Below are 26151 nucleotides of genomic sequence, written 5' to 3'. Positions count from 1 at the left end.
ATCTTTGACAAAGGGGTAACGTCTAGCGAGGCAGGCTATAATTGGTCTGAGTTGCAACCATCTATATATTTTTATTACCGCAAAAAACTTTCATACCCTTTTACTAATTCTCTATTTTCAATTTACAGAGGACAGAGCAGACTTCATTGACAAATCTGTAACACCACAGTCTCAACTGTTTCGTAATGTCACGGGCAGCTTTAGGGAATCCAAGAAATCCATTCGGCCACTTTCCTACCACATGAAGCCTGAAGGTGTCATTACGAATGGATTTAATAAAAATAACTCCATTAGCACTAACGGTAAGTCAATTAGTTACTTTATTGAGTACAGGTAATAACAAGTACACACCCCACTTGTAAGCTTAACATGCGCGAAATAAACGAACACAAAAAGCCATGTTGTCGACCAATAGCGGCGGATCAAATATATCGCTCTCTCTTTCGTTGCGATGGAAATCTTAGATCCTGTGGCGAATATTTTAGGCCTATTGTTTTTAAATGGAAATACATCGTTTATACCTAACGCCTTTATCAGAATACCACCTTTTTACACTACCTAGCGTCATGTTCTAAAATATGCAGCTCTGCGGTAGTCTAACTGAACCCTGAGCTTCATGTATCTCTGATATCACCTGCAACCATACCATTTAGTGCCAAACACCAACTATCGTCTAACGATTGTAAGATTATTATTATTATTTATCTAATCAGTCTTTCTAATGAAAAAATATTTTCTCTATAGGTTCAATAAGAAGATATCGCAGAAGTCTTTCACTATCTAATGATACTGCAGTGGAAATCCGTGATGTATCAGCTAGCTGGACTGGCGATCCAAATTTTCTGGCACTCAAGAATATTTCACTACGCATCCGTCAAGGGAAACTTTGTGCTATTATTGGTGCTGTTGGATCTGGGAAGGTGAGAAACAATACTATTTACATGGTCTGTGAGGTACAGTCATGTAGTGTAATATTACTAATTTTCCAATCCTACTGAGGATTTCTTAGAAAGAAGAAATATAAAATAATATTTATTTTTTGAAAAATACACGTGTACAATTAATAGATAGACGTAAAAATAGTAATCTTAATCCCATTTTAATCTTATGTAAATAAAAATCAATTACTTAGACATAATTCACAATTTGATAAGAAATAAGATGTTATTAACAACAATAATTATTATCAGTAGGTACCTAATTTTAATTACTGTTTAAACAAACAATAGAAAAAAATATACAAAGGTCAAACATTTTGAAGCAATTTTCAGTGGGCTAAATATAGCCACTGTTAGAGTTTGGTTGGATCTAGTTCTAGCCAGAATGATACCAGCATAGTTATGATTTAGTTTTACCCGAAAACAATCGGCATAATCTAGATTTAAAGCTGACGCTGACTATAGCCGACACGTCATGTATCACAGCTATAGTCAGTCCCGCATTTAGTCAAACCACAGAACAGACAACGCTAAAAGCTAACGCTAGTCAAACATTGGTAAAGTTAAAATCTTAAAAAGAGTTTTATTTTTGACGTAGTCAGACATGTACGAGTATATATGACTTGTATGCTACGGATCGCGTGTATCTATTGTAAAACAGACATGGTTGACTATTAAACATTCTGCTTCATGTAGATAGTTTATAAGGAATTTATTCCCCTAACAGATATTAGTACTGAAGTTACCCCATAAAGCTGAAATAATTATCATCTACCTAGCTACATACTTCCAGGCAACTGTAACTGCTGCCCTAGATTTTTATATTACACGTCAGAATTTTTCGCTGATGTCGACAAAGGAAAAAAATAATTGAAGCTGTATAATCTAGCGCTCTTCTCTATGTCTCTATCCAACAAATGTACCGCCTTCTTCATTAGAATCACACGTTTTTGCACTCTTCTAATGAATGAGTTATGTGGTTTTAAGATACACGACGACTTCTCTGGCACATTCGCTTAACCAACTACCAAATGGTTCGGGTTTTTTTTTAGGATTTCATATTTACTATATAATGACTTAAGTCAGGTCTGGTTGTATAGGCTTCAGTCGTGGCTAGTTATTACCCTACCGACAAAGACGTACCGCCAAGTATTTGGAAAGGTCAGAGGTACACGTACTACTAGAGTAAGATCCCAGAACGATCTGACACATCTTATTGTCACACAGATGAAACCTTGGGTTTTCAATAGCGTCTCATATGCTTTGAATACTGCGTGTTTGGAGAGACTTGCTCTGACACCTGGGTCTTACATGTATGGTACATGTCAACTCAAAGATGCCATGACCAATTTCGGTAATTCTTTTTTTTTCGATGGGGTATACTCCTGAGGTGGTCCCATTGTCATAATATCAGGATCTGATGATGAGATCCTGGAGATATCGGGAAACATTAAAAATCGTAGGGGTGACTTTTGACTTTTACAGGTAGCTACTGTAAACTGTTGAAGAGTTCCCTCATCTGTGTTTCAGCTATATCATCAAAGCGACTTTAGATCTTCATTACATTCATTAAAATATTTAATGAAAACATTAACAAACGCACTACAATTTTTGAAAGTTACCCTGGATTTCTCCATCATCAGATCCTGACATTATGGCAATGGTGCTCCCATTGCTATAATGTCAGGATCATCAAACAAAAAACTATAAAATTATCCAAATCAGTCGCAGCATCTTCGAGTGGTCGCGTTATATATATCCAACTTTCTTTTAGTTACCTTACTCACCTGGTACAAGCCAAGGTGTCACAGAGGAAGTCTTCACAAACACGCATGTATTCAAAGCACATGAGACGCTATTGAAAACCTAATATCTCATTTACACTCTTGCGTGAGCGGCGAGACGAGCCGCGAGGCGAAGTACGAGGCCAATGTTTAACAGCGCGTTCGTTGTTCGTCTCGGCACTTGCGGCGCTCGTGTTCGATGCTTCAAGGTACGAGACGATGTACGAGGCGCAAGTGTAACTGAGCTATAAGGTTTCATCTGTGTGAAAATTAGATGCGTATATGGGTAGAATAAACTTGTTCCTTTTCCAAGTAAGTCCGCTTCAATGAATAGAGAATTGAGATTGAATGTCAAAGGCTAACGCATCTTTGGGATAAAACACTAAACTTAAATGTTTGTTGGCTACACTATTTTGGCAATACACCTATGTTGTTGGCGCATAAACCTGTGCACTATCATCATGATCATAAGCCTATTTTGTCTATCTAATGAATCAAGTATATATAAGGTCGCGTTCTTTTGGAATATAGATACACTTCACTGCTCTAAAGAAAAGAGAATTTGTGAAGCAGCGAGATGGGTTTAACTAGCTGCTACAAAGATTGGCGGATTTAGTGTGAATAAATTCGTTCATTGTCGATAACGCAAACGATCACTATTAAAACATTACATAGAACCTACGGCTAAAAATGTGCTGTCAGAAGCGTCGAAGTGTAACAACTAACCTCAAACTTTGATCTGTAGCCATGTGGCACGTCGATTCTCTTTCTACAATAGCAAACGCCACGAAAATTAAAAAATGACGATGGATAAATATGATGATGTTAGTACAATTAGGTACCTACTATACAAATAATCTGATTGAATAACGTCCCGAAAATGCAACGAACCAAATAACAGATAATTTCGTGTTGGAAAATAGGTGTAGGTATACCCGAGGTACGGTAATTGGCTTTTACTCAAATGGGCGCTCGCTTGCGTAGAATCTCACTAATAAACGTACAGCTTTGAAAATTTGGCACAAAGCACGACAGCGAGTGACTCCATTTTACATGGCGTTAGCAAACTTTAATTAGTCAATAAAGCCTTTGAAATACGCAGCCATTCGAAATACACGGTCATTTGCTATTCCCTAACTTAAAACTAGCTGCTATGTCTTTGATATTTGAAAGTATAAGATACTAGCGGACCCGGTCAAGCTTCGCTTTGATTCATGTGCACTTCTTCACTAGTCACTACCCTAAAATTTGGCACAAATTTTAGGGTAGTGACCCTCTTTTTATGTATTATTACGAATCGTTTGTATGGGAGAATAGAAAAGTCTTGTTTTTAACTTTTTTTTTTAATTTTTCTCTCCGTAAGACTGTGCTCGAGATTGGCATTTAAGAACAAATACAAGATTCATTTTTCTATACTAATATTATAAAGCTGAAGGGTTTTTTTGATTGAACGCGCTAATCTTAGGAATTACTGGTCCGATTTAAAAAATTCTTTCAATGTTAGATAGCCCATTTGCAAAAGGTTATAGGCTATATATTATCCCCGTATTCTTACGGGAACGGGCACCACGCGGGTGAAACCGTGCGGCGTCAGATAGTATAAAACAAAAATATAATGTGTCTCTCTGGAGTGGATAACAAATATACTGTTTTACAATTTTTATTAGCCATGTCTCACGGTTTCATCTGTGGATGCGGAAAGTAGCTATCAAGTATCTTTAACAATCGCGGACAGACATACATGAGTTCAATCAGTAATTATTATTATTTATTGTTGAAGATGTACTTCCCCAAAGTCGTCATCAACCCATATTCGGTTCACTGCTGAGCTCGAGTATCCTCTCAGAATGAGAGGGGTACGGCCAATAGTCCACCACGCTGGCCCAATGCGGATTGGCAGACTTCACACACGCAGAGAATTAAAATAATTCTCTGGTATGCAGGTTTCCTCACGATGTTTTCCTTCACCGATTGAGACACGTGATATTTAATTTCTTAAAATGCATACAACTGAAAAGTTGTAGGTGCATGCCCCGGACCGGATTCGAACCCACACCCTCCGGAATCGGAGGCAGAGGTCATATCCACTGGGCTATCACGGCCTTCCGCAAAGTAATGCCTAATTAACACTAGTATTCTAAAAATAAGGATTTTTGTTAGTTTGTAGCGAATAGGCTCAAGGTTAGGAATTTAACCAATGGAAAGCTACATTATTAGTCAGTAACACGGACTACCTATGGTCCGTGTTACTGTTGCGTTGTAATGGAAACTAGGCGGATGAAACTGGGCAGGCTGTCTATTAATATTCAAATTCAAAAAGTATGTTTATGGTTTAATTGAATTTTTTTTTAATCGATTAAAAATTTAATATTTAAATTCGCGGTCAAAGTCAAAAGCAGTAATATAAAACTTTTACATAACATATTCGTTGGGCAGCGTATTAACTCGGACGTGAGTAAACGCAAAACAAACTTAAATCTAATTTGGTGTGAGTTTGCAATACCCTTAGCATAAATTGTAATTTAAAATATCTGGAACACACCAGAACTATGAATTATTCCACAACACTTCTATGCATAGATGTATGACTATTTAAATTAGTAAATAACAATTTACTAATTCAAATAGTCATACATCATATTATGAAAACGTAGTTAACATAATTATCTATAGTACCTACGTAGGTTCTAAACTAACGTATCTATCAGTGGCGTGCACAAGGTTTTTAACTAGGTAGGCAGTAGGCACTATAGGGGAAAATGTACAAAATAGAAACTTCCTCCTCCAGTACCTACAGGTATGTAATGAATCCTCACGGTATGCATTGCGTTTATGCATCTACGAAGTGCCTTCCACCCTTATCTATATTAGTACATAGGACCTAATTTCAAAAAGATTTTTTCAATACAAGTACCTTGGTAGGAAAATTTATATGAAAAATATTCTAATAAACAGATTAAAAGTTGCAGAAAACTAGAAAATATATATTTTATATATATTGGTTTTTGGAAGATCTACTAGTCTTTTCGGTGTATCCAGTCGCTTAGTTATTTTTTTAGGATTTTTTATAGGATTCTTAAATCTGCATCAGGAAGAAATAGTATAAATTTCATTTCGGTATCGGCAATGTTTATGGATATACCTGAAATCAATCAGTATGTAAAATATATCTCCGTCCTAGTTTAAAAGTGTACGCATTGTACATATAAAGTCGATTCATCCCCAACTCGCGTTCATGTTATAAAAATGTTAATTTTCAACTTGGTCTGTGTAGGAAATTCCGTGACCTAGAATTTCATTTTATTTTCTCTTTAAATCTTAATTGTATATCAGATCGACGATACGGCACGTAAATAATGCGCATAAAATACTAGTATCTTTCAGACGTTCTCGTCTGTCTGGTTCTGATACAAGCTAAAAAGAAAATACAGGAAAATAAATTACAAATTCAAGTGTAAGTCGTGTAAGTGTAAGTTGTACTCGCGTATCAGAGTTCTGAACTGGAAATAATTAAGCAGAATTACTCAAGTATGAAAGATTTGGACATTGCTCTAACGAAACGCCTGTCCATTAATACGAATAAATTTGTTTTTGGATTTTTTTGTATACTCGCTACAAGATTCCTTCCTGTTTTCTTTTGTGTTTATTTCAACTTGATAATACCTTTACTCGTGTAAAGGTGAAAATGTATTGATATGGTTGCTAATATGAACTTGGAATTGGCAGACAGACAGATATCTTTATACCTTACCCTTATAAGTAAGCAAGAAAATTAATGTATTTCCAATCAAACCAATTTTCGTTATCTAAATATTTGATCGTCATTTTTGTAGGAATATTTACGTGCGACATCCATTCAATCATGATCCAATAAAAACTGACAAAAAGGATGCAAGTAATTCACGATACGACTACAGTGACAAATCATTTTGGCTGTTAGTTATTTAATCTTTATCTTGTAAATAATAATTGATACCGAAATGATTGTGGTGTCGGTTTTCAAATTGTCAACCCATATTCGGCTTACTGCTGAACACGAGTCTCCAGTCAGAATGAGAGGTGTTAGGCCAATAGTCCACCACGCTGGTCCAATGCAGATTGACAGACTTCACACAAGTAGATAATTAAGAAAATTCTCAGGTATGCAGGTTTCCTCACGATGTTTTTATTTCACCGTTTGAGACACGTGATATTTAATTTCTTAAAATGCACTTAACTGAAAAGCTGTGCATGCCCCGTTCGGATTCGAACTTACGCCCGCCGGAATCGGAGGCAGATGTCATATCCACTGGGCTATCACGGATTTCAGATAAGTATTAAAAAGAAAGAAGTATTAATGGGATATGTATTTTTTTAGTCATCCATTTTACAACTGCTGCTCAAGGAATTGCCAGCAGCGACTGGCAGTGTTTCTGTGTACGGAGAGATGTCTTACGCCTGCCAAGAGGCGTGGCTTTTCCCGAGCACCGTTCGAGAAAACATATTATTCGGCATACCTTATGACCCGGAAAAATATAAGAGGGTATGTATTCTAAATTAAAGTTCGTTTCTGTGTTGAGCAATATACATGATAAAGAATATGCCTAAATATGCACTATATTATAGGACTCAAAAGTGATTACACATGTAAGAAAACTAATGTCGAACAAAGGTTATGATTCACAACTCTTGTCAGGACAACTTATTAAGAAATCAAACTGTAACCAAAATAAAACCCTAGAATGGCAGAGAATGATCTTGAGTGGAGTTACGCACTTGTGAACGATGTGTGTAGGGTGAACTGGATGTGGACAGCTCGAATGCACTGAAGCCGTCCGTACCGCAAGTCGTTGCAACGCGGCGTTAACTGTTATTTTAAGTACTATCAGTAAATCTGAAAAACTAGGTCCTTCAGAGATGCAGTAAAGTATTTTCAGTTTTGCATCGACTTGACGTATTCGAGTTGCTTACATTACTGGCAATAATATCCCGAACTAGCGTTCGCTTCGGCATCTTGAGTGAAAAAGTTATTTGTTTCAGGTATGCAGAGTATGCGCTTTGGAGAAGGACTTCAAACAGTTTCCATACAGCGACCAGACGCTGGTGGGGGAGAGGGGGGTATCCCTGTCCGGGGGGCAGCGGGCCCGAATCAATTTGGCACGGGCCGTCTACAGAGAAGTAATTGGTTTTTTATTCCTACTACTAACAACGCCACGTGTTCAATGCTTCCAATTTGCCCTCTATTGGATCCGACATTGTTACGGAAAAGGTTTGCTTCGCTTATACAATTTGAGTGTTGTTCTCTACCTGAAGCGGCAAAATTCAACGTTTGCTTGGCTTTATAAACATTTGCCTGCAGATTGTATGTTTGGCTGATATGAAAATATTTTTTAATATCAAAATTTGGTATGCTTTTAAGTAGAACTTACAGTTACAGTTACAAGTTAGAGTAACAAGATTGAAATTAGTGCTAGTACTTCTAAGCTAGGTATTATAGGAAAATAACTTTCTATAATGATTATTTGGTTATGTTCATACAAATTTTATAGTACAATATTTGGAAATGGATTTCAGAAATATGGAATGGAATCTTCAACTTTTAGCGACCAAATCCTGCCAACTGCGTTTTGTATTAATGTTATGTTCAGTTCCAAGACTTTTACGGAAATAGTTTATATATGCTATCTACTCCATACTTGTTTAACATTAAATTATACATGCAGCCGTAAATCCTGTATGCAAGATATTGTTGCTTTAGCCAAATCCTGCGGTTTTATTAAATTAAAAGGATATGGGGGAAAATACAATAATTGTAAAACTTTTAATTTGTTTCTAGGCTGACATCTACCTATTAGATGATCCACTGTCAGCAGTAGATGCCAACGTGGGCCGTCAATTGTTCGACGGCTGCATCAACGAGTATTTGCGAGGCCGAACGCGCATCCTGGTCACACATCAGATACACTTTTTGAAGGCCGCCGATTTTATTATTCTTTTGAAAGATGTAAGAAATTAGCAGATTAATTTCGAAGTTGTTCCACACAAGATAGGAAACAATGTCATATCTATATTTTCAATGATTTCATTTTAGGGTAGTGTAGAAAACATGGGAACATTCGATGAACTGGTATCATCCGGAAAAGAGTTCGCTCAACTACTATCGTCATTGCAAGAAGGAAAAGATCAAGACACTGCAAGCATTGCGTCAGGGGTAAGAATTATTTTTCTCTCATTTATTTATTTGTCCTTTTTTACAATTTTATTCAATGTTAATAAAATACAAAATATACTTAAAATTTTATAAAATTAAATCCTCCCTCTGCGGGATATTTGAGTGCCCAAGCAACCGGTGGTCAGGGTTCCAGAGTGAGGAACCTTCCCACAATACACGTTGTCTCAAAAATCAATGCCTTCACTATCCGACCCTAGATAAGGCCACTTTAGAATGCCAAAAGTGTATATGAGTAAGGGCATCACCTACTGAAAGCACGTACCATTTATTTTTATTATTCTAGAAGAATTTTTTTGCATGTCTGTGTCTGAAGTCTTTTTTGTCCTGCATATTGCGAATACGGTTATTCGCAATATGCAGGACAAAAAAGACGAACAACTCCAGCTAAGCTGTAAGCCTGACAAAGGCCCTTCACTTCACTTACGAGTACTTTTCACTCCAAAACCGAAGCACCCTCAGCACATGTTGACTTTACAATGTTTAATTGCATTGAGTTCGCAAAAATTGTAAAGCATTTAATAGTTGAATTAACCTTAAAGCTTTGGATACGGATATCTATTGCTAATAGTCTTTTTCTCACCATTCACAACTGTGAACATAAAATATTGAAAAGTAAAAGATATTACAAGTAGGGTTAAAGATGTTACATGATCATTCGTGGTAATTTCAAGCCACTTGATGTATGATGGTTCATGGTTTGAATCGTACACCGAAATATTTTTCTGATAATACCTTATACCTAGTACGTTTCGTTACATATAAATAGAAAATGATTTTTTTTCAGAAGGTGGAAGAAAAAGAAAAGCCCGCATTGTTGAGAGCACTGTCCACCAAATCTGGTGCGGATGAAGATACTCGCCAATTCGAAGCACAGAAAATGGCTGCCGAGGAGAAGCAATCCGGCAATTTGCGATGGGAGGTCATATACTCGTATTTCAGTGCTGGAGGGAATATTTATTTTATACTTTTCACTATGTTCTTGATATTGGGCGCTGCTGCGGCTGGCTCATCTGCCGATTTTTGGATCAGTTTTTGGTAAGCTTCATTTAATTATTGTTTTATTTGTTTCAAGGTATGAGGTGGATTTACGAGTATTTAGCTATTATTTATTATTTATTTAGTATTTACCTAGGACCTAGGTACCTATTTTTTATTTTTCCTGGTTTAAAATTGCCTATTTTTTTTGTTATAGGACAAACGAAATGGCAAAATTCGAGGAAGAAGCTGGAACAAATGAAATTGGTTAGTCGCATATTCCGGTTATTCAAACATCAAAATATTTGATATAGCCGACGGCGCGCGGTTTCACTCGCGTGGTTCCCGTCCCCGTAGGAATACGGGGATAAAATAGCCTATAGCCTTCCTCGATAAATGCGGTATCTAACACTGAAAGAATTTTTCAAATCGGACCAGTAGTTCCTGAGATTAGCGCGTTCAATCAAACAAACAAACAAACTCTTCAGCTTTATAATATTAGTATAGATTTAACAAAAAAATTGTACACAGAAGCAAGACTGACAACTACCTTTTCAGTCTTGCTTCGATAGTACACATGCTTGCCATCGCGTCCATTTTTGAGTGAACATACGATATTATAAAACTAGCGGACGCCCGCGACTTCTTTCAAGTGAAATTTAGTTTTTCACGAATTTCGCAGGATCCATAGATTTTTTTCGGAATAAAAAGTAGAATTCTATATTCCAGTGAAAGAATCATTAAAATCCGTTCAGCCATTCTAAAGACTAACCTGTACAATCAGAAAGACAGATAGACAGACAGACGGACAAAAATTTAAAAACTGCTTGATTTTGTTTTAGTACCTATTGTGTGAATAGCTAAACCACTTGAAATTTGAATTGAATTTTTTGAAATATAGTCTTTTAGCAATCACAGACAGACACAATAATTTTAGTTTTAAATGTATGTATTGATTTTTGTATTATTATAGGCTTTTTGACAATATATTTTCACCATATTCGTACAAGAATCAACATCTATCTATTTGACCTTATATATTGTACTTTGCATCAGTATTAGTATAATTATTTTTCAATACCAGAAATGTTTTTCGAGTATGTAATGTACTTACTAAACAGTTTCAACTTTCACATACAGATAAGGACCTAAACACCCAAGTTGGTCCTTTCACTACGGGACAATACCTCATCATTCATGGTGTACTTATCATTGCCACCATTCTTCTTGTCCACATCCGAGTGCCAGCCTTCGTCAGACTCTGCATCAGGGCTTCGAAGAAACTCCATGACCGCATGTTCTCTACATTAATTAAGGGAATCATGCGATTCTTTGACACAAGCTCTTCAGGTAAAATTATTTTGATTTTAATGTTTTATTTTCATCTCTGCAGTTGTATCCAAAATATATCTATGAAGAGTATTATACTAGATTAGTATACTTGTATTTATTTTTGTTTTAACATACATGATGAAGATATTTATAAAAACTATATTTTCATGTTTTATTTTAGGACGCATTCTAAATCGTTTCACTAAGGACATGGGTGCATTGGATGAAATTCTGCCCAGAACATTATTAGACGTTTTCCAAATATACAGTACACTTATATTCATTTTGATCCTCAACGCAATAGCCTTGTATTGGACTCTGATCCCTTCAGCAATATTGATGTTGATATTCTTTTTCTTTGTAAAGTTATATCTAAGAACGGCACAAGGCGTAAAGAGGTTGGAAGGCGTAAGTAAGTAAAAATATTTTTTTACTACCTAGAATAATTCAAATATATCCAAAATATAAAATAACCTCATATTTACATTATTTTTTAGCAAAAAGTCCGGTATTTGGAACGGTGACATCGTCTCTAAATGGAATTGCAACAATTAGAGCGGCTGGTGCCCAACAAAGACTTATTACCGAGTTCGACAATCATCAGGTCAGAATCTACTTTAAGAGTATTTCTAATTTTGAATATTCTGGCTGGTTTTAATAAGATCCTGATGTAGTTAGTTTTGACGGCCTCCGTGGCGAAGTGGTATGCGCGGTAGATTAACAAGACGGAGGTCCTGGGTTCGATCCCCGGCTGGGTTGCTTGAGGTTTTCTTAATTGGTCCAGTCTGGCTGGTGGGAAGCTTCAGCCGTGGCTAGTTACCACCCTACCGGCAAAGACGTATCGTTAAGCGATTTAGCGTTCCGGTACGATGTCATGTAGAAACCGAAAGGGGTGTTTCATCCTCCTCCTAACAAGTATGCCCGCTTCCATCTTAGATTGCATCATCACTTACCATCAGCTGAGATTGCAGTCAAAGGCTTAATTGTAAAGAATAAAAAAAGCCATGCTGACAATCATCATCTGAATTATGAATATTTTCACTGATTTTAATGAGACAAAGATGTAATTAACCAATAGCCGCGTACTGACTGAGCGAGCAGCCTCGCGAGGCAGCCGCGCGAGGCAAATCCTCGGTCGGTCAAGACGCGCCTCGGCCGAGGCAAACGCACGCGCTGCCTCGCCCGAGCGTGCCGCGACCCGAGCCAAACGTTGTCGGTTTTTGTCCATGCTCAAAGGCGCCTCAGTACGTTTGCCGCGCGCACTCAAGACGGTCGTGTTTTGCCTCGCTTGTTCGACGAATACGGAATAGAGAACATAAGTATAATTATATTATCATGAATAGAGAACAGTGTCTCAAATTAATACATTTATATGGAGAATATAAACTACTTTGGGATGCGCAATGTCCTAATTATACCAACAGAGGACTAAGAGAAGATGCGTGGAATAACATAAATCGTGAAATGAACATTCCAATAATGGATTTAAAAAAAAAGATGGAGTCTTTGCTAGGATCCTATAGGAGGGAAAGGTCACGTGAAAAGAAAAGCCGTATCACAGGATCAGGTATGTTTATGTTTATTATTATGTTTTCGTACAGTCATTACATATTTATAGTCAGTCGTACAAATTTAATTAATTTATTATTTATTACAGGTCGTGGTGACATATATAAATCAAATTGGTACGCCTATGAAGCTTTCAGCTTCCTGGGCGATAGAAACCATCCAGGAAATACTCAAGATACTTTACCTGAAGACGTGAGTATTTACTGATAATTATTCTGCCAAGCAATTGCTCCATTTGTAATAAAATGTCTCCCTAAATGTGAACGTATTTCTTTTAAATCTGTTGGCCCTCGCCGTGGCATAGCTCGAATAGGTAGCATTGATGACATTTCTGTATCCTGCCGCCATCGCCCGGGTATTATTGTTCCTTCAGCTTCGACATCAAATGATCCCGGGGCAGTAAACCTTTGAGAGGCCTCTTGATCCCTTCGCAAGTAGTTATATAAGTATATAGTAGTTAACACGACTTTTGTAGCTTTTTCTGGTTCCAATAGTATGGGCTTCCTCAATACTCTGAACACAGAACTTAAAATGCCAAAAGCATTTTCCACAACTCTCCTTGCTCTGGACAGTCGGTAATTAAAGATCCTTTCCATTGAACCTCGATTTGGAGTACCTTCATAAGGTTTCATTGTGTACTCATCCAATGCAAATGCTTTATCGGCCAAAATAAAATACGGCACTGCAGTTTCATAAGGTATTTGTAAGATTTCTGGCGGAGGAATATTAAGTTCCCTTCTTTCAAGTTTTTTATATAAATTGGTATTTTTAAACACACCGCCATCTGATATACGACCTTTGCTACCAACATCTACATACAGGAATTTATAATTGGCGTCAACTAAAGCAAATAGTATAGTCCATACTGGGAAACAATTTGTAACAATCGAAATCATTGCCACTATTTATAGGCGATTGTAATATAACATGTTTCCCATCCATTGCTGCAATAGCATGCGGAAAATTCCATTTTGTCTCAAATTCTCTTGCTATAGTAAGCCACTCTTCTTCGGATGATGGTATCTGTAATTAAAATTATGATTTTTCACCCTACAGAATGCATGTCACAGTGAAATTCAAAATGATGGAAGTCAAAGTAAAACTCGAAATGATGGCAGTGAAAATGAAACTCAAAATAGTGGCAGTCAAAGTGAAACTCAAAATCAAGTCGGTAATGAAAATACAGTTAAAGAAACCAGAAATGAATATACGAGAGCAAAGAAGAGAACTAAAAGAACTGAGCCAAATGATTTAACTGATAATGCTATATCAGAAGCCTTAACACTATTACAACAGTGTGCAAGTGATAGTGCTGCTTCGGAAAAACATGACTCCTACGATGTTTATGGGCAATATGTCGCAAATGAGTTGCGAAAATATGACGCTTTTACTTTAGCACATGTAAAGCATGCTATAAATAAAATTATTTTCGAAGCGGACATGGGAGCATACCCATCATACACTGGTTATTATACTCAATCATACAGTGGGCTAAACAGTTCCAATAATACGTCTTGTCTTTCTTCCTCACCGATGCCTCCTCAATCACCGATGCCTCCTCAATCACAGATGCCTCCTACCTCACCGATGCCTCCTACCTCACCGATGCCTCCTACCCCACCGATCCCTCCTACCTCACCGATGCCCCCTCCGCCTCCTCATCCTCATTGTTAGATAAGTACTTGTTTAATTAAGCGTTTCATATTAATTGTCTTTTTGTCTATTTGTCATGTTGTAATAATTAATAAAAATGTACGAAAAATGGAATAAAATTATTTTATTTTACCTTAACATAATCCCTTAGCACATCGATTAACGCATCACAAACTTCATGAACGATTACTGATATTCTTTGTTTTGATATACGAAACAGATACTGCAAACTGGTATAAGAATCTCCCGTGGCCAAAAATCTTAACGTAACCAACAATCTTTCCCTTGCGGTTATTGCTTCTCGAAAATTTGTGTCCTTCTTGCTTATTTTGGCGTTTATAAGAGAGTACAGATGTTCAAATTCAATTTTATTCATTCTAGTGAAATTGCTTTCTGCGTCATCAAAGCACAGCTCTTCAAATATTCTGTTTCCAGCTTGAAATCTGTTTTTGTATAACGTTTTTATCCAAAAATGTTTAGATTTTTTTCTTTTCTTTTTTTGTACAAGTTGATGAATCAGTATAAAGGCAGTGGTGGCGATAGCCTTCCGAACGCACGGCCTCATGATAATCTTAATCTAAACTGAATATGCGCTACTCGCGCGTGGCTTCTGTTCGACTTGTGAGTAACTACTGAGCGTTCGAGTCTTTTGCTCAGCCTCGGTCTGGCTCGGCTTTGCCGCGCGCGGCAGTCTCATGTGTATTAAATTACAGAATGAGGCTGCCTCGCGCGGCAAACGTTGCGAGGCAAACGTCCGAGGCTGCCTCGCGAAGCTGCTCGCTCAGTCAGTACGCGGCCATTAGCAACATTTTCGTCGAGATTAAAGTTTAAAGATTAAAGATCCTGACGTTTTAAAACACGTTTTCAGTTGAAAAACATCGTTCCTGACAGAAGTGTTTATTGTGTGCTTAAACTGATTTACCTAAAAAATCTATTAACCTATGCTTTGAAAAGTATTGGAGATACATTACATTACAAAATATTATTTACATTTGCAGGACCTTCATACCGCCGCTTGGAATTGTTACCTGGGTTGCGGCTGTACATTTGGATTTTATTTAGACACGTTATGCCAAATTTATCTTACGGTGATCATCTTCGTGTTCTTGTATGTAGACTTTGGTAAGTTTATCAAATATTTAAAAATATAAAATCGTTGTAACAAGACTCTGTTTGTACCTTCAGACTGCGAGAATCCAGCGAATCCCTACGACTCGCTATTATGTCGTCAGTTCACCTGGTAGGTGGTCAACCAACATTGCGCTTTCTAGTGCGGGGCCAACGCACATCGGCTCTTCGAACTTAGTGCTCCGCCCATTGCCACTTCAGCTTCGCGACTGAATTTAATTTAATGAAGTATAATGGTTCCACAGACGAAGTGATGCAAGTGGGCAGCGTGGGGCTGGCGGTGACGCAGAGCAATATCCTGACGGCGATGCTGCAGCATGGTGCCCGCATGTTGGTGGAGTTCCTGGCACAGCTCACCAGCGTGGAGCGAGTGCTGGAGTACACGCGCATTGAGACAGAGGTCAACTTGTACGAAGGACGTAAGTACGCAGTTGTGTACAGTGTGCCTAGTGGGAGTTTTCAATATTTTCATACTGTTACTATCACGTTGACGTTTTCGCAAACTTTATATGGAATTGAAACAGTTGTGCAGTAGTGCCACTAGATGGCGCTGTTTCAATTCCTTAGAAATTCGCGTTTACGTTACGTGACGGTAACAGTATCAAACTGCCACTAGGCCCTCAGCGCGCAGTCATTTTTATTTTTGACGACCTCTCTGGCACAGTAGTGCAGTAGTCCTGGGATTGAGATAAAGGTGCCAGACTCATTGGTCGTGGGTTTGATCCCCGCCCGCTGGACTATTGCCATACCCAACGTACCGTATTCTCTTTCCGACGGATGTGGAAGGACGGGAATATCACACTAATATTATAAAGGCGAAAGTTTGTGTGTAAGTGTGAAAGTGTGAAATTGTGTAAGTGTGTAAGTATGTTTGTTCTTGTTTAACGCTGCGGCAACTGAAGCGTTTTGGCTGAAATTTGGAATGGAAATAGATTTTACGCCGGATTAACACATAGGCTACTTTTCATCCCGGAAAAATCCATGGTTCCCGCGGGATTTGTAAAAAACTGAATTCCACGCGGACGAAGTCGCGGGTGTCCGCTAGTTTAACATATTGATAAGATGCCATATGCAACAACACGTGTTTTGTCCTCTTGAGGAATAAACAATTTTTTTAACAAATTAATTAAATTTCAGAATTGGCTTTGCCACCCAATTGGCCGTCGCGAGGTCAAATTGTATTTCAAAATGTAACCATGAGATATGCCCCCGACGAAGATCCGGTACTCAAACGATTAAATATTTCTATTGACAGTGGATGGAAGGTAAATAATGGTGGATCAGCAATAAGGAATATTCAATAAACAAATATATTTTAATATTTTTAATAGATTTTCGACATTAAAAAAACTATAGGTAATAAACATTAAACTAGGTACGAGTAGAGATTGTTGCCGGCAAAAAAAAAAAAATTGCCGGCAAAATAAACACTTAAATATTTTAAATATTTTAAACAATCATAACACCGCCATTTTGTTATACGATCACGTACCTTGACGTCACGAATTACGTCATTTTTCGAATAGACCTTGTTCCATTTTAGTAAAACGTTTCATTTTTCCCATACAATAATTGACTACTCTTTTTTAATAAATAAAACCTAAAAAATATTAGTAAAAGTTAACAAATTAAGAAAATAATGTTATTAATATGTATAATATAATAACTAATAAGACATATTGAACATCTTTGTTTATTTTCTTTATTGGTATACCTTAATGTCTTAATTTCTATAATAACATACATATTCCCTATTGTATTTCTTGCTAAAATATGTTGCCCCTGTTATTGGTATGACTGAAAATAATTTTCTGCTTTTGTAGGTTGGTATTGTTGGCAGGACAGGAGCGGGCAAATCATCTCTAATCTCGGCAATATTTAGATTTGCTTTCATTGAAGGCGAAATAATGATTGATGATATTGACACGTCAAAGCTTGCAAAGCAGGTGAGTTACACAATCATTGGCGTATCTAGGATTATTTCCTTGGGTGGGCCTGGCCCTCGACTTAAAGTCTATTATTAGTATCATTAGAATTTCATATCGGTAGCCCAGAATCCACAGGTTGGCCGTGCCCACCCTAAAATGGACTAAGCCCTTTAAACGCCTATGTACACAATGGTCACATTAGATTATTATAATGATTGCCTGTGATGAAATGTGTCTTTGTGTAAAAGCATAAAGTTATCCAATAAACACACCCTTAGCCACCAAGTTATGTCTCTGGCAACTGAGCACATGATTCATCGTATCATTCTGAAGAAAATGCAAAAAAATCACTTAAATTTGGACGATTTAATAAACCTGCTACGTGCCTAACCCACCTAGATCCAAACTCCATAAATGTCTACCACACTTATTCATTTATACTGCAACTACGTTTGGTAACGACGAAGTACAGATCTTTAGCGATTTATCGGCACCACGAGTGCGTTGCACATCCCTATCTCTAATAGCCGACGCCCACGACTTCACTCGCATAGATCCAGTTCTTATGAGAATACGGGGGTTAATATATATACTATATAGCTACTTAGACACTAACAGATAACGTAGCTTTCTAATAGTAAAAGAATTTCCAAAATCGGTTTAATAGATCCAGAGATTAACCCCTACAACACCACAAACTACCTCTATAAAATATTAAAGTACGTATCTATAGATTACAGTTAGATCATAGATTATAGGCATAGATGATGAGACTGTCGATAAGGAGCTTACTATAGTAACATGAGCTATTATAAAATGACGAATGTTTGCCCGATCATGGTTTGGGTATGTAAACAATTGTATGTATTTAATGGCTGTCCGTTTTTTTGTTGCAGACTTTAAGATCAAAGATTTCAATCATCCCTCAAGAGCCTGTCCTATTTTCTGCTACTATAAGATACAATTTAGATCCATTTGATATATACACTGACGACGAGCTATGGTGTGCCTTAGAACAGGTAAATAAAAATAAATCAGAGAAAATAGTACTTTACAGAAATATTTTATACTTTACATATATAATCTTAATCAAAACTAAAAATCAAAATCAATTATTTGTGATACAAAAAGTAATAATTTTCAACTATACGTTATATAGGTAGACATGAAATCAGCAGTTCCTTCATTGGATTTTAAAGTGACTGAGGGTGGCGCAAACTTCTCGGTCGGTCAAAGGCAGTTGATGTGCTTAGCGAGAGCAGTTTTACGATCTAACAAGTTACTGATAATGGACGAAGCCACCGCAAACGTTGATCCACAGTGAGTATGATCTGTATTACAATAATAAAATGGTTAATATAATAAACTATTGAACGTAATTAACACGAAACAAAGAACAAACAATCAAATCCTTCTTCTTTATAAGAATATAAGAGTAGAAAGATAGAATAAGTTCCAAATCATTAGTTTCATCATCACCCATATTCGGCTCACTGCTGAGCTCGAGTCTCCTCTCAGAATGAGAGGGGTTAGGCCAATAGTCCACCACGCTGGCCCAATGTGTCATCAATCATTAGTTTAAAGTAGTAAAATTAGTTAAAATTCAATATTATACACCTACTAGCCGACGTTCCGCGGTTTCACCCGCGTAGTTCACGTTCCCGTGAGAACCCCTACAACGTGACAAACTTTACTCTTTATTATATTCATCATCATCATCATACCAGGTGATGGACGTCCACTGCAGGACATAGGCCTTTTGTAGGGACTTCTAAACATCACTACCTGCATCCAGCGACGCCACCTGGTGGAGGGTTGATCAACACTGCGCTTTCTAGTGCTGGTCACATTCCAGCACCTTAGGACCCCAACTTTATAATATTAATAGATAAATTTAGCTCACATTTATTGTTCATGTTACAGGACCGACAACTTTATACAGCAGACTATTCGAAAACAATTCGCATCGTGCACCGTCCTCACTATCGCACATCGTCTGAATACCATCATGGATTCCGACAGAGTCCTAGTCATGAGCAGCGGGGAAATTGCCGAATTCGACCATCCTTACATCCTTCTATCGGATCCCAATAGTATGTTCTCGTCGATGGTCAGGGAAACTGGAGAAAAAAGCAGTGAAAAGTTATTTGAAGTAGCAAAAGAAAAATACTTCCAGAGCAATAGTACTAAATAAATTGAATTATTAGGAAATATGGAATGATCGCAATGGTGTGTAGTCAGTTCACCGTATCTGTATGAAATGGCTAATGAATGTATTGAAATTAATACGATGAAGTGGAAGTGGAAGTCGTCTAAAACATGTCTATTGTAATAGTGTTTTTTATTACTATATTTTTTTATAAATTCATATTCAGTTTTTAAATTAAAACTCAAATCAACTTCAGTTTTTATATAAAGTACGCTTTTATTGAAGCTCAGTTTGTCAGCTCACGCTCCTGGAGGAGGTAGTAGATTTTAAAGATCCAGACACTCAACCGTCTAAGTACAAAGCTTTTAAAAAATCTATCATTTGATTCCATGAGTGTTTTTATTCATCAATAATAAAGTTAGTAAGGTAGGAAGTACACTTTACACTTGTTTGATTTTTTTAAAGGCAAGACCAAAATTTTCATTAGAACTAAGTTATGAAATTGTAAAGCCAACCTATAAAAGGCATAGCTGAACCCATGAGTAAAGTTTATATTTGAGATTTTTTTAATTAATATATTAAATGTGAGTTTTAAAATAACTCGAATGTTTTATAGGAAGAAAATATTTCAAGTAGGCTTGTGATTTGTAGACACTTGTGATTAACACAATAAAATATTGAAAACGGTGATACTTAGTGTAAATAAATAGGCAATTTTATGTAAGGTTATGTAAAAATATGATAAGTGTATATGTAAAATTAAATAATGATTGTATTTTTATAATAAATAAAATTATTGTTGAACATCTCACTTGTTTTACATTCGCATGCAAAGTAATGGAGTTCTTGGATGGCGACATTTATACAGGCGGTAAGCTAAAAATAGAGCAATAAAGGCCAGTCCTAATACGAATAATTCTATTTTGTAGTCAATAAACAGGCTCTCCCAAGTATCATTCGTGCAATTTTCGCAACAGCTCATTATTCTTCATACGTCATTACTTCACTTGTTTGAATTGCGGAGTTGTATCTGTAATAACATCAATTGATAAAAAAAAGGGAAAAATACGAAAATTTACTAATACGTACAACCGCTTTTTCGTTTGCATAATGATTATCTCATCAACATAAACACCGCAAATAGACTTGATATTATTCCAAGTTGAGCCATTGTGTTTAGTATACCAGGAGTCTACTAACATCAGGATGCGTCTTAACGTACCCAGTAAAACCTCCACTTGGTAAGTACACGGCCAGAACTTGGCGGTCCTATCAGAGCATCCAGAATCAAGGAAAGTATATTATACATGTCCAAATTAGCAGGACACAATTGACGCGTACCTACTATATAAATATGGGTATACAGAAATAAGTAAAAAAATCAAAAATAAAACATATAATGGTATCCCTTACTTAGTGTACAAGAATGTGCATGTGCAAGAAGTGGACATTTTTACATATTATCTACCCTTGTAGACGGAGAGCCAGCGACAGCTAGACCTCCGTCATTATATAAAAGCTGATAGTTTGTCATGCTCCTACCCTAAATAAGTACAGTAGCACAGAAAACATATGTCCAAGACAGTAGCCAACTATGGAGTTTGGATCATGGTGCCTTTGGATGATAGCAGGTTTCAAGGATCCAGACCCTCAACCGTCTAAGTACGAGTGATTTTTTTTTATATTTTCATCAGCATAATATGAGAAATGTTATCCCCATTCGCCAGACATTTGGCTTCGTGGTAAACCTTCGCTGAAGACCCTTGAAATTGCAAAATTAAATAGTGCATTACGAAGGGTTGTCACGTAGCAAAGTGTCTGGCGACTGGAAAACATTTGTATGGGCATATGGTAAAAAATAAAGGGCTATTTTTATGGTTTTTCCGGCAATTATTCTAATTTTTCTCAACGTATAAACCATCTTAGAACTTTAACGAACATTTAAAAAAAAGAATTGGCCAAATTGGTCCAGGCGTTGTTGAGTTATGCGCTTACCAACGCATTTTGCGATTTTTTTTTTATATTATAAAATAGAAATTTTCAATCTGACAAAAGATTCATACGATCATCATACGATACGATCTACGGATCTGCGGACGAAGTGTGCCGTCAATTCTCAACGTCACCCTAAACTTACACCTGAGTCACAAGTACCGGGATCTGCTCGAAGATTATCTCTCTGCCATACGATGGACCCAGTACTCTCTAAGTAAATCCATAAAATGCTACGATATTCGTATTTTTACTTTCATTGTTGAATCTAACCTTATTTAATTGATAATCAAATAAATAAACGTCTTCCTGGCACTTGTTTCCTCTAAACACTTTGCAAAAGTTTTCATGCAAAAGTTTTTACCTCACTTAATTTAAGCATCTTTGGCAAACCTCGCATTGGTATAATGACCAGGATAACCAAATTATCAACAGTATAAGTATTCCGGAAATTAACGCTGCACGGGGATTTTGAAACATCACTTTGGACAAAGAAGAGAATACAGCAGCTACTGCATATATAGGAGAATGTTTTGCAACCACATGAAATAAGGACGGAAACATTTCAAGCAAATGAACGAAAATGTTATGAGCGATGAGCCAGAATTTCATAGTCAAAGCGGGGCATAACTTTTCAATCAATTTCGTACAAGAAGATTGTTTTGCGGGCGGGGACGCTGATAAAAAGGCCAAGAGTTTTTCTAACAATGACGACAATGTGGCGGATATGTCGTAAGATACTTGGGGCAAGTACTTTACAGAAGATGATGTAAACGGAAAGTTATTTTTGGTCCATGTTAAGGTCGGCGATGGTGTAGGTTTGATTTGTGTGGTCAGTGGCAAATCAGATGGACGATGTGTTTTAATTGTTGACTCGGGTGAATGTGCATCTAACTGCTGTGATTGAGGTGATTGAATTTCGGACGACGCTAAAGAAGGTAAAAAAATCAGCCATCAGTGCAGACACAGGTGGTTACTAGTTGGTTATTAGTGAGTGTATTGGGGATAGTAGTGATTTCGATGAGGTATCCAACGTTGATTCGCGAGAGCGTTGCTCAGACAAATGTGATTAAGTTCACGTTGTGCTGCCAAAGATACATTGGGCTTGCGTTCAGTAAACGACTTTGATTTCGATGGCTGATTAGATGTGTGTTGAGAAGTCAATGGTTTGTGTGAACGTTGAGAAGACAAAGGCGATTCAGAAGAGTCCTGTGTGCTTAAAGGCAAATTGGATGTTTCTTGTGCTGGTAGTGATGACTTGGGTAATCGTTGTACAGTTAACGAAGATTCTGACTGTGACTGTTGAGCAATTAATGATGATTCTAGTAAAGGTTATTGGGTCAATATCAAGTCAGACGAACGCTCATCGTGCAATAATGTTTCTGGCGAATTTTTCTAGTACTGCTGTCTATGGTAGTGATGGTTTGTGTGAGAATTTTTCTGGTAACGATGTTTCAAATGACTACGTTACAGGTAATGATTTAAGTGAAGGTTGTCCTGGCGACAATAGTTCATGCGAGGTTTTTGGAGACGACGTCAATTCAAGCAATACTTTTCCAGACAATGATGAATCGAGTGAAGTTTTTGTAGGCAAAGATGATTCGAGTAACGTTCTTTCTGACAATTTAGATTCAGGGGAGGTTTTCAGGTAATAATAATTCAATAGAAAATTTTTCAGAAATCGATTTTGTAGATGATGGAGTTGGGGATGATCCCCATGGCCCAGTGCAACATATTTTACCACCCTTACAACACTCCATTGTATCCATTGTGACGTTTAGGTATCTAGTGGTGGCATCCCCTGAAATTGTACTTATTTTGTGTTTAGTAGATTTATTGCCTCCATTTTATTTAAAAAACTGTTTATGTTCTTGAACTATTTCATTTTGACTATATTACGTTTGAATGTAATGAACCATAGATACATAGTAATGAACTATGGTAAAGAACTGATTAATAACTGACAAAGTTAAAGACAAATATTTTAATATCAGAGGAATTGGTTTGTATATCCTTCGTTATTTAGGATACAAAATCCATGATACCCAACTTAGACCATTCTTTTTTGTCCCCAACTGCAAGTAATGTTGTTTTTCGCTACTGTATAAGTACTCGTATATTTATAATGTAAAATATCTCATTGGACAAAATGCACAGTTCACAGATTAATAATACTATAGTAGCACAGCCTAAATAGTTCAACAGTTTAATGGAATTCAATGTATAAAATGTCATTTTATTAAAAAAAATAACCTTTATTCTTGAATGTTCGAGGGTATGTCGCAGGTCTTCATGAACTTCCAAACTCCTTATTAGCTACCGCTAGGAGCATAAACTGACGATCTTTTAGCCTTCCAAAACTGAGGTGTGTCTGGCTATCGCAGGCTTTAGGCCAATATAAAAACATTATAAAATCTCAAAGGGTACGGCTATTTCGACTTCAGTAGGCCTAACATGTCACCAACAACCTAGTATATTCACAACTTGATACATCCATTATATCTCTATAACAACTCAAAATACTTGTAGAGCTTACTGTGCCTTGGAAAACTAACATTCCTAAAGAAAGCAGCAGCATGGATAACACCTTAGAGGCGAATAACTATTATGACGTAACAAATTAACTAACTAATAATGTCCTGCTATTCCTGTGGGAATATATATATATGCCACCGTAGGTACAATATAATGTCGTTGTATGCCACTATGCCACACTATAATTTATTTTAGTACCAGATTTTATCTTAATCTGTTTAACTCTCAGACCAATTACATAAGGACCTGCCTCGCTAGAGATTACCCCTCTGTCAAAACTATAGGATCACGATCTAACGTGTTTATAAAAACTGTTTCTCTATCTATAAAATCGATGTTTCATTGTTGTAATAGTTTTCGTCCTGTAAAGAGCTCCCTAAAAATGCCGGATTGTGTGTGTGTGTGGATGGCATAAAAAACAGCAACAAGTTCTAGTTTACTAAAAGTAGTTACTTTACATTTGTGAATATTTCTACCTTTATTACGTCTTTTTAATAAAAAGAACTGATTCTTCTGACGGAACAGCAAAACATCGATCAAGTAATCGAATATTCTGTGTAGGTTTAATATATTCTGTGGATAGTCAAAGCGATGTGTTTGTTAGTCTGTGTGAAATTTATTTTCTTAAAATATACACAAAGCCCGCATTGGAAAGTATAAAAAAGAGATGAATGAAATCAAAAAAAAATGAATGAAATCAGTGAAGTTTTTCTCGAGTATCTGCTGTATCATGTCGCGAAATATCGATTAATTTTCATGTACGAGTAATATGTATATAAGTCTATTTATAAAGATGCAAAAGTCGGTAATGAAATAAGAATATAGGTGAGAAGTAGAGAGAGAAGGTAGGTGTTACTTTTTATTTCATTGAAATATACAAAGTATATGACATAGTTCGACGCGTTCGAGGTTTCATCAAAAAATTCACTAGTTATTCGCTATTCGCTAGGTGACGGATGGCCGGTTTCAGCGAGCAAAATGCATAAACAATTTCTTGGGTCGTTGCCGCTGCACTGTGCAGCAGGCGATGACAAAATGCTATTATGTAAAGTGTTAAATTACTAAAATCTATAGACATTATTCTAGTGTAATAAAGAGTAAATAGTCTCGGAGACGGGTTGACATCAAAAGCGGATTTAAAAGGGAAAACCAAATATTGAATGAAACCCTATTGGGTTTTACATTTCCCACCAAGAATGTTACCAATAATCCCAGAGAGTGGCAGAGAATCAACCTTGCTCGAAATTCCGGACTTGTGACCAATGGATGTAGGGTTGAGGACGTCCTTTATAACTAGCTAGCACTCCCTTTCATCGCTCAAGTCATTCTCCCCAGCCAAACCTGGCAAGATCCCACCCAAATAGCCCTGGACACCTGTTCTGATATACCGCAATAACTCTCTAATATCGTATTCTACATATTTGGTTGTAAGATTTTCTTAACTAAATCCCTAAACAAAAATTATGAGCCCAGAGGTACCTTCCTGAACCCTACCTTCCTGATATTCAGGCTATGCCACTTTATGCACGCTTCTGGATTGAGAGCCCTAGTTATATAATCATAACAGCTTTATGTCGCGTTTAAGAAATTTATGGCATATTGCCCTAAGTTTTACCAAATTTTACCAAATTCCCTGTGTAAATCTTATTTTGGGTCCTCAACTAAGCCAACTAAGCCATGTTATATAGCCGAACACATTTTCTCCGACTATATTCTCCCGATACATAGAATAACACTTTATTGCACTCATAGATTTACGATTCGGTTGATTGCACTGGTAAAAAAATCATAGATATTTGCATGGCAAGCATGGCGAGCATGGCTCCTGTACTATATTATAAAGATAATTCCCATTGAGTTTTCTTCACAACAAAACTTATTATAACAATATTTTATTATCTTTTAAAATTAATTATATTAATGTAGGTGGGTAGATGTCTGATAAAACAAAAACACA

The 26151-nt window shown here is 36.8% G+C and overlaps 3 protein-coding genes across 4 annotated transcripts in view; 2 read left to right on the top strand and 1 right to left on the bottom strand.

The window, feature by feature from the left end:
* The window catches only part of LOC112043303 (ATP-binding cassette sub-family C member 4), a 44510-nt gene extending 24037 nt beyond the window's left edge, over positions 1-20473 (top strand). Inside the window, exons 8-25 of the mRNA XM_024078638.2 lie at positions 129-302; positions 745-920; positions 7080-7244; positions 7742-7879; positions 8538-8705; positions 8793-8912; positions 9718-9968; positions 10126-10175; positions 11049-11258; positions 11422-11652; positions 11738-11844; positions 15461-15584; positions 15836-16009; positions 16728-16855; positions 17414-17536; positions 18415-18537; positions 18678-18838; positions 19442-20473. Coding sequence (XP_023934406.1) covers positions 129-302; positions 745-920; positions 7080-7244; positions 7742-7879; positions 8538-8705; positions 8793-8912; positions 9718-9968; positions 10126-10175; positions 11049-11258; positions 11422-11652; positions 11738-11844; positions 15461-15584; positions 15836-16009; positions 16728-16855; positions 17414-17536; positions 18415-18537; positions 18678-18838; positions 19442-19712 — 2894 coding nt within the window. The 3' untranslated portion in view covers positions 19713-20473. The remainder of the gene's footprint in view (positions 1-128; positions 303-744; positions 921-7079; positions 7245-7741; positions 7880-8537; positions 8706-8792; positions 8913-9717; positions 9969-10125; positions 10176-11048; positions 11259-11421; positions 11653-11737; positions 11845-15460; positions 15585-15835; positions 16010-16727; positions 16856-17413; positions 17537-18414; positions 18538-18677; positions 18839-19441) is intronic.
* LOC112056968 (leukocyte receptor cluster member 8 homolog) lies at positions 12297-14581 on the top strand. Of its 2 annotated transcripts, XM_024097454.2 has the most exons (3): positions 12297-12807; positions 12898-13001; positions 13866-14581. In XM_024097454.2, exons 1-3 carry the CDS (start codon positions 12576-12578, stop codon positions 14481-14483), a joined length of 954 nt encoding a protein of 317 aa, XP_023953222.2. In that variant the 5' UTR covers positions 12297-12575; the 3' UTR covers positions 14484-14581. The 2 variants fall into 2 exon arrangements, with proteins under 2 accessions (XP_023953222.2, XP_023953220.2); XM_024097452.2 differs by having other exon boundaries at positions 12298-13001.
* LOC112056967 (uncharacterized) lies at positions 12796-15278 on the bottom strand. The gene is made up of 2 exons (XM_024097451.2): positions 14596-15278; positions 12796-13832 (listed from the first exon to the last, which is right to left on the bottom strand). Exons 1-2 carry the CDS (start codon positions 15025-15027, stop codon positions 13647-13649), a joined length of 618 nt encoding a protein of 205 aa, XP_023953219.2. The 5' UTR covers positions 15028-15278; the 3' UTR covers positions 12796-13646.
* Positions 20474-26151: the final 5678 nt, after the last annotated feature.

This window comes from Bicyclus anynana, chromosome 4 (assembly GCF_947172395.1).
Source record: "Bicyclus anynana chromosome 4, ilBicAnyn1.1, whole genome shotgun sequence".
NCBI lineage: Eukaryota > Metazoa > Arthropoda > Insecta > Lepidoptera > Nymphalidae > Bicyclus > Bicyclus anynana.
This window is presented reverse-complemented; position numbering and strand designations above follow the sequence as displayed.

What these genes read in the sequence shown, in the direction of transcription:
- LOC112056968 (XM_024097452.2), top strand. Translation starts at nt 12,576, where the DNA reads ATGAATAGAGAACAGTGTCTCAAATTAATACATTTATATGGAGAATAT. An exon ending in AAGATACTTTACCTGAAGAC is followed by an intron (nt 13,002 to 13,865) that starts GTGAGTATTTAC and finishes TTCACCCTACAG; the next exon opens with AATGCATGTCACAGTGAAAT.
- LOC112056967 (XM_024097451.2), bottom strand. Translation starts at nt 15,027, where the DNA reads ATGAGGCCGTGCGTTCGGAAGGCTATCGCCACCACTGCCTTTATACTG. An exon ending in TGCTAAGGGATTATGTTAAG is followed by an intron (nt 13,833 to 14,595) that starts GTAAAATAAAAT and finishes TTTTAATTACAG; the next exon opens with ATACCATCATCCGAAGAAGA.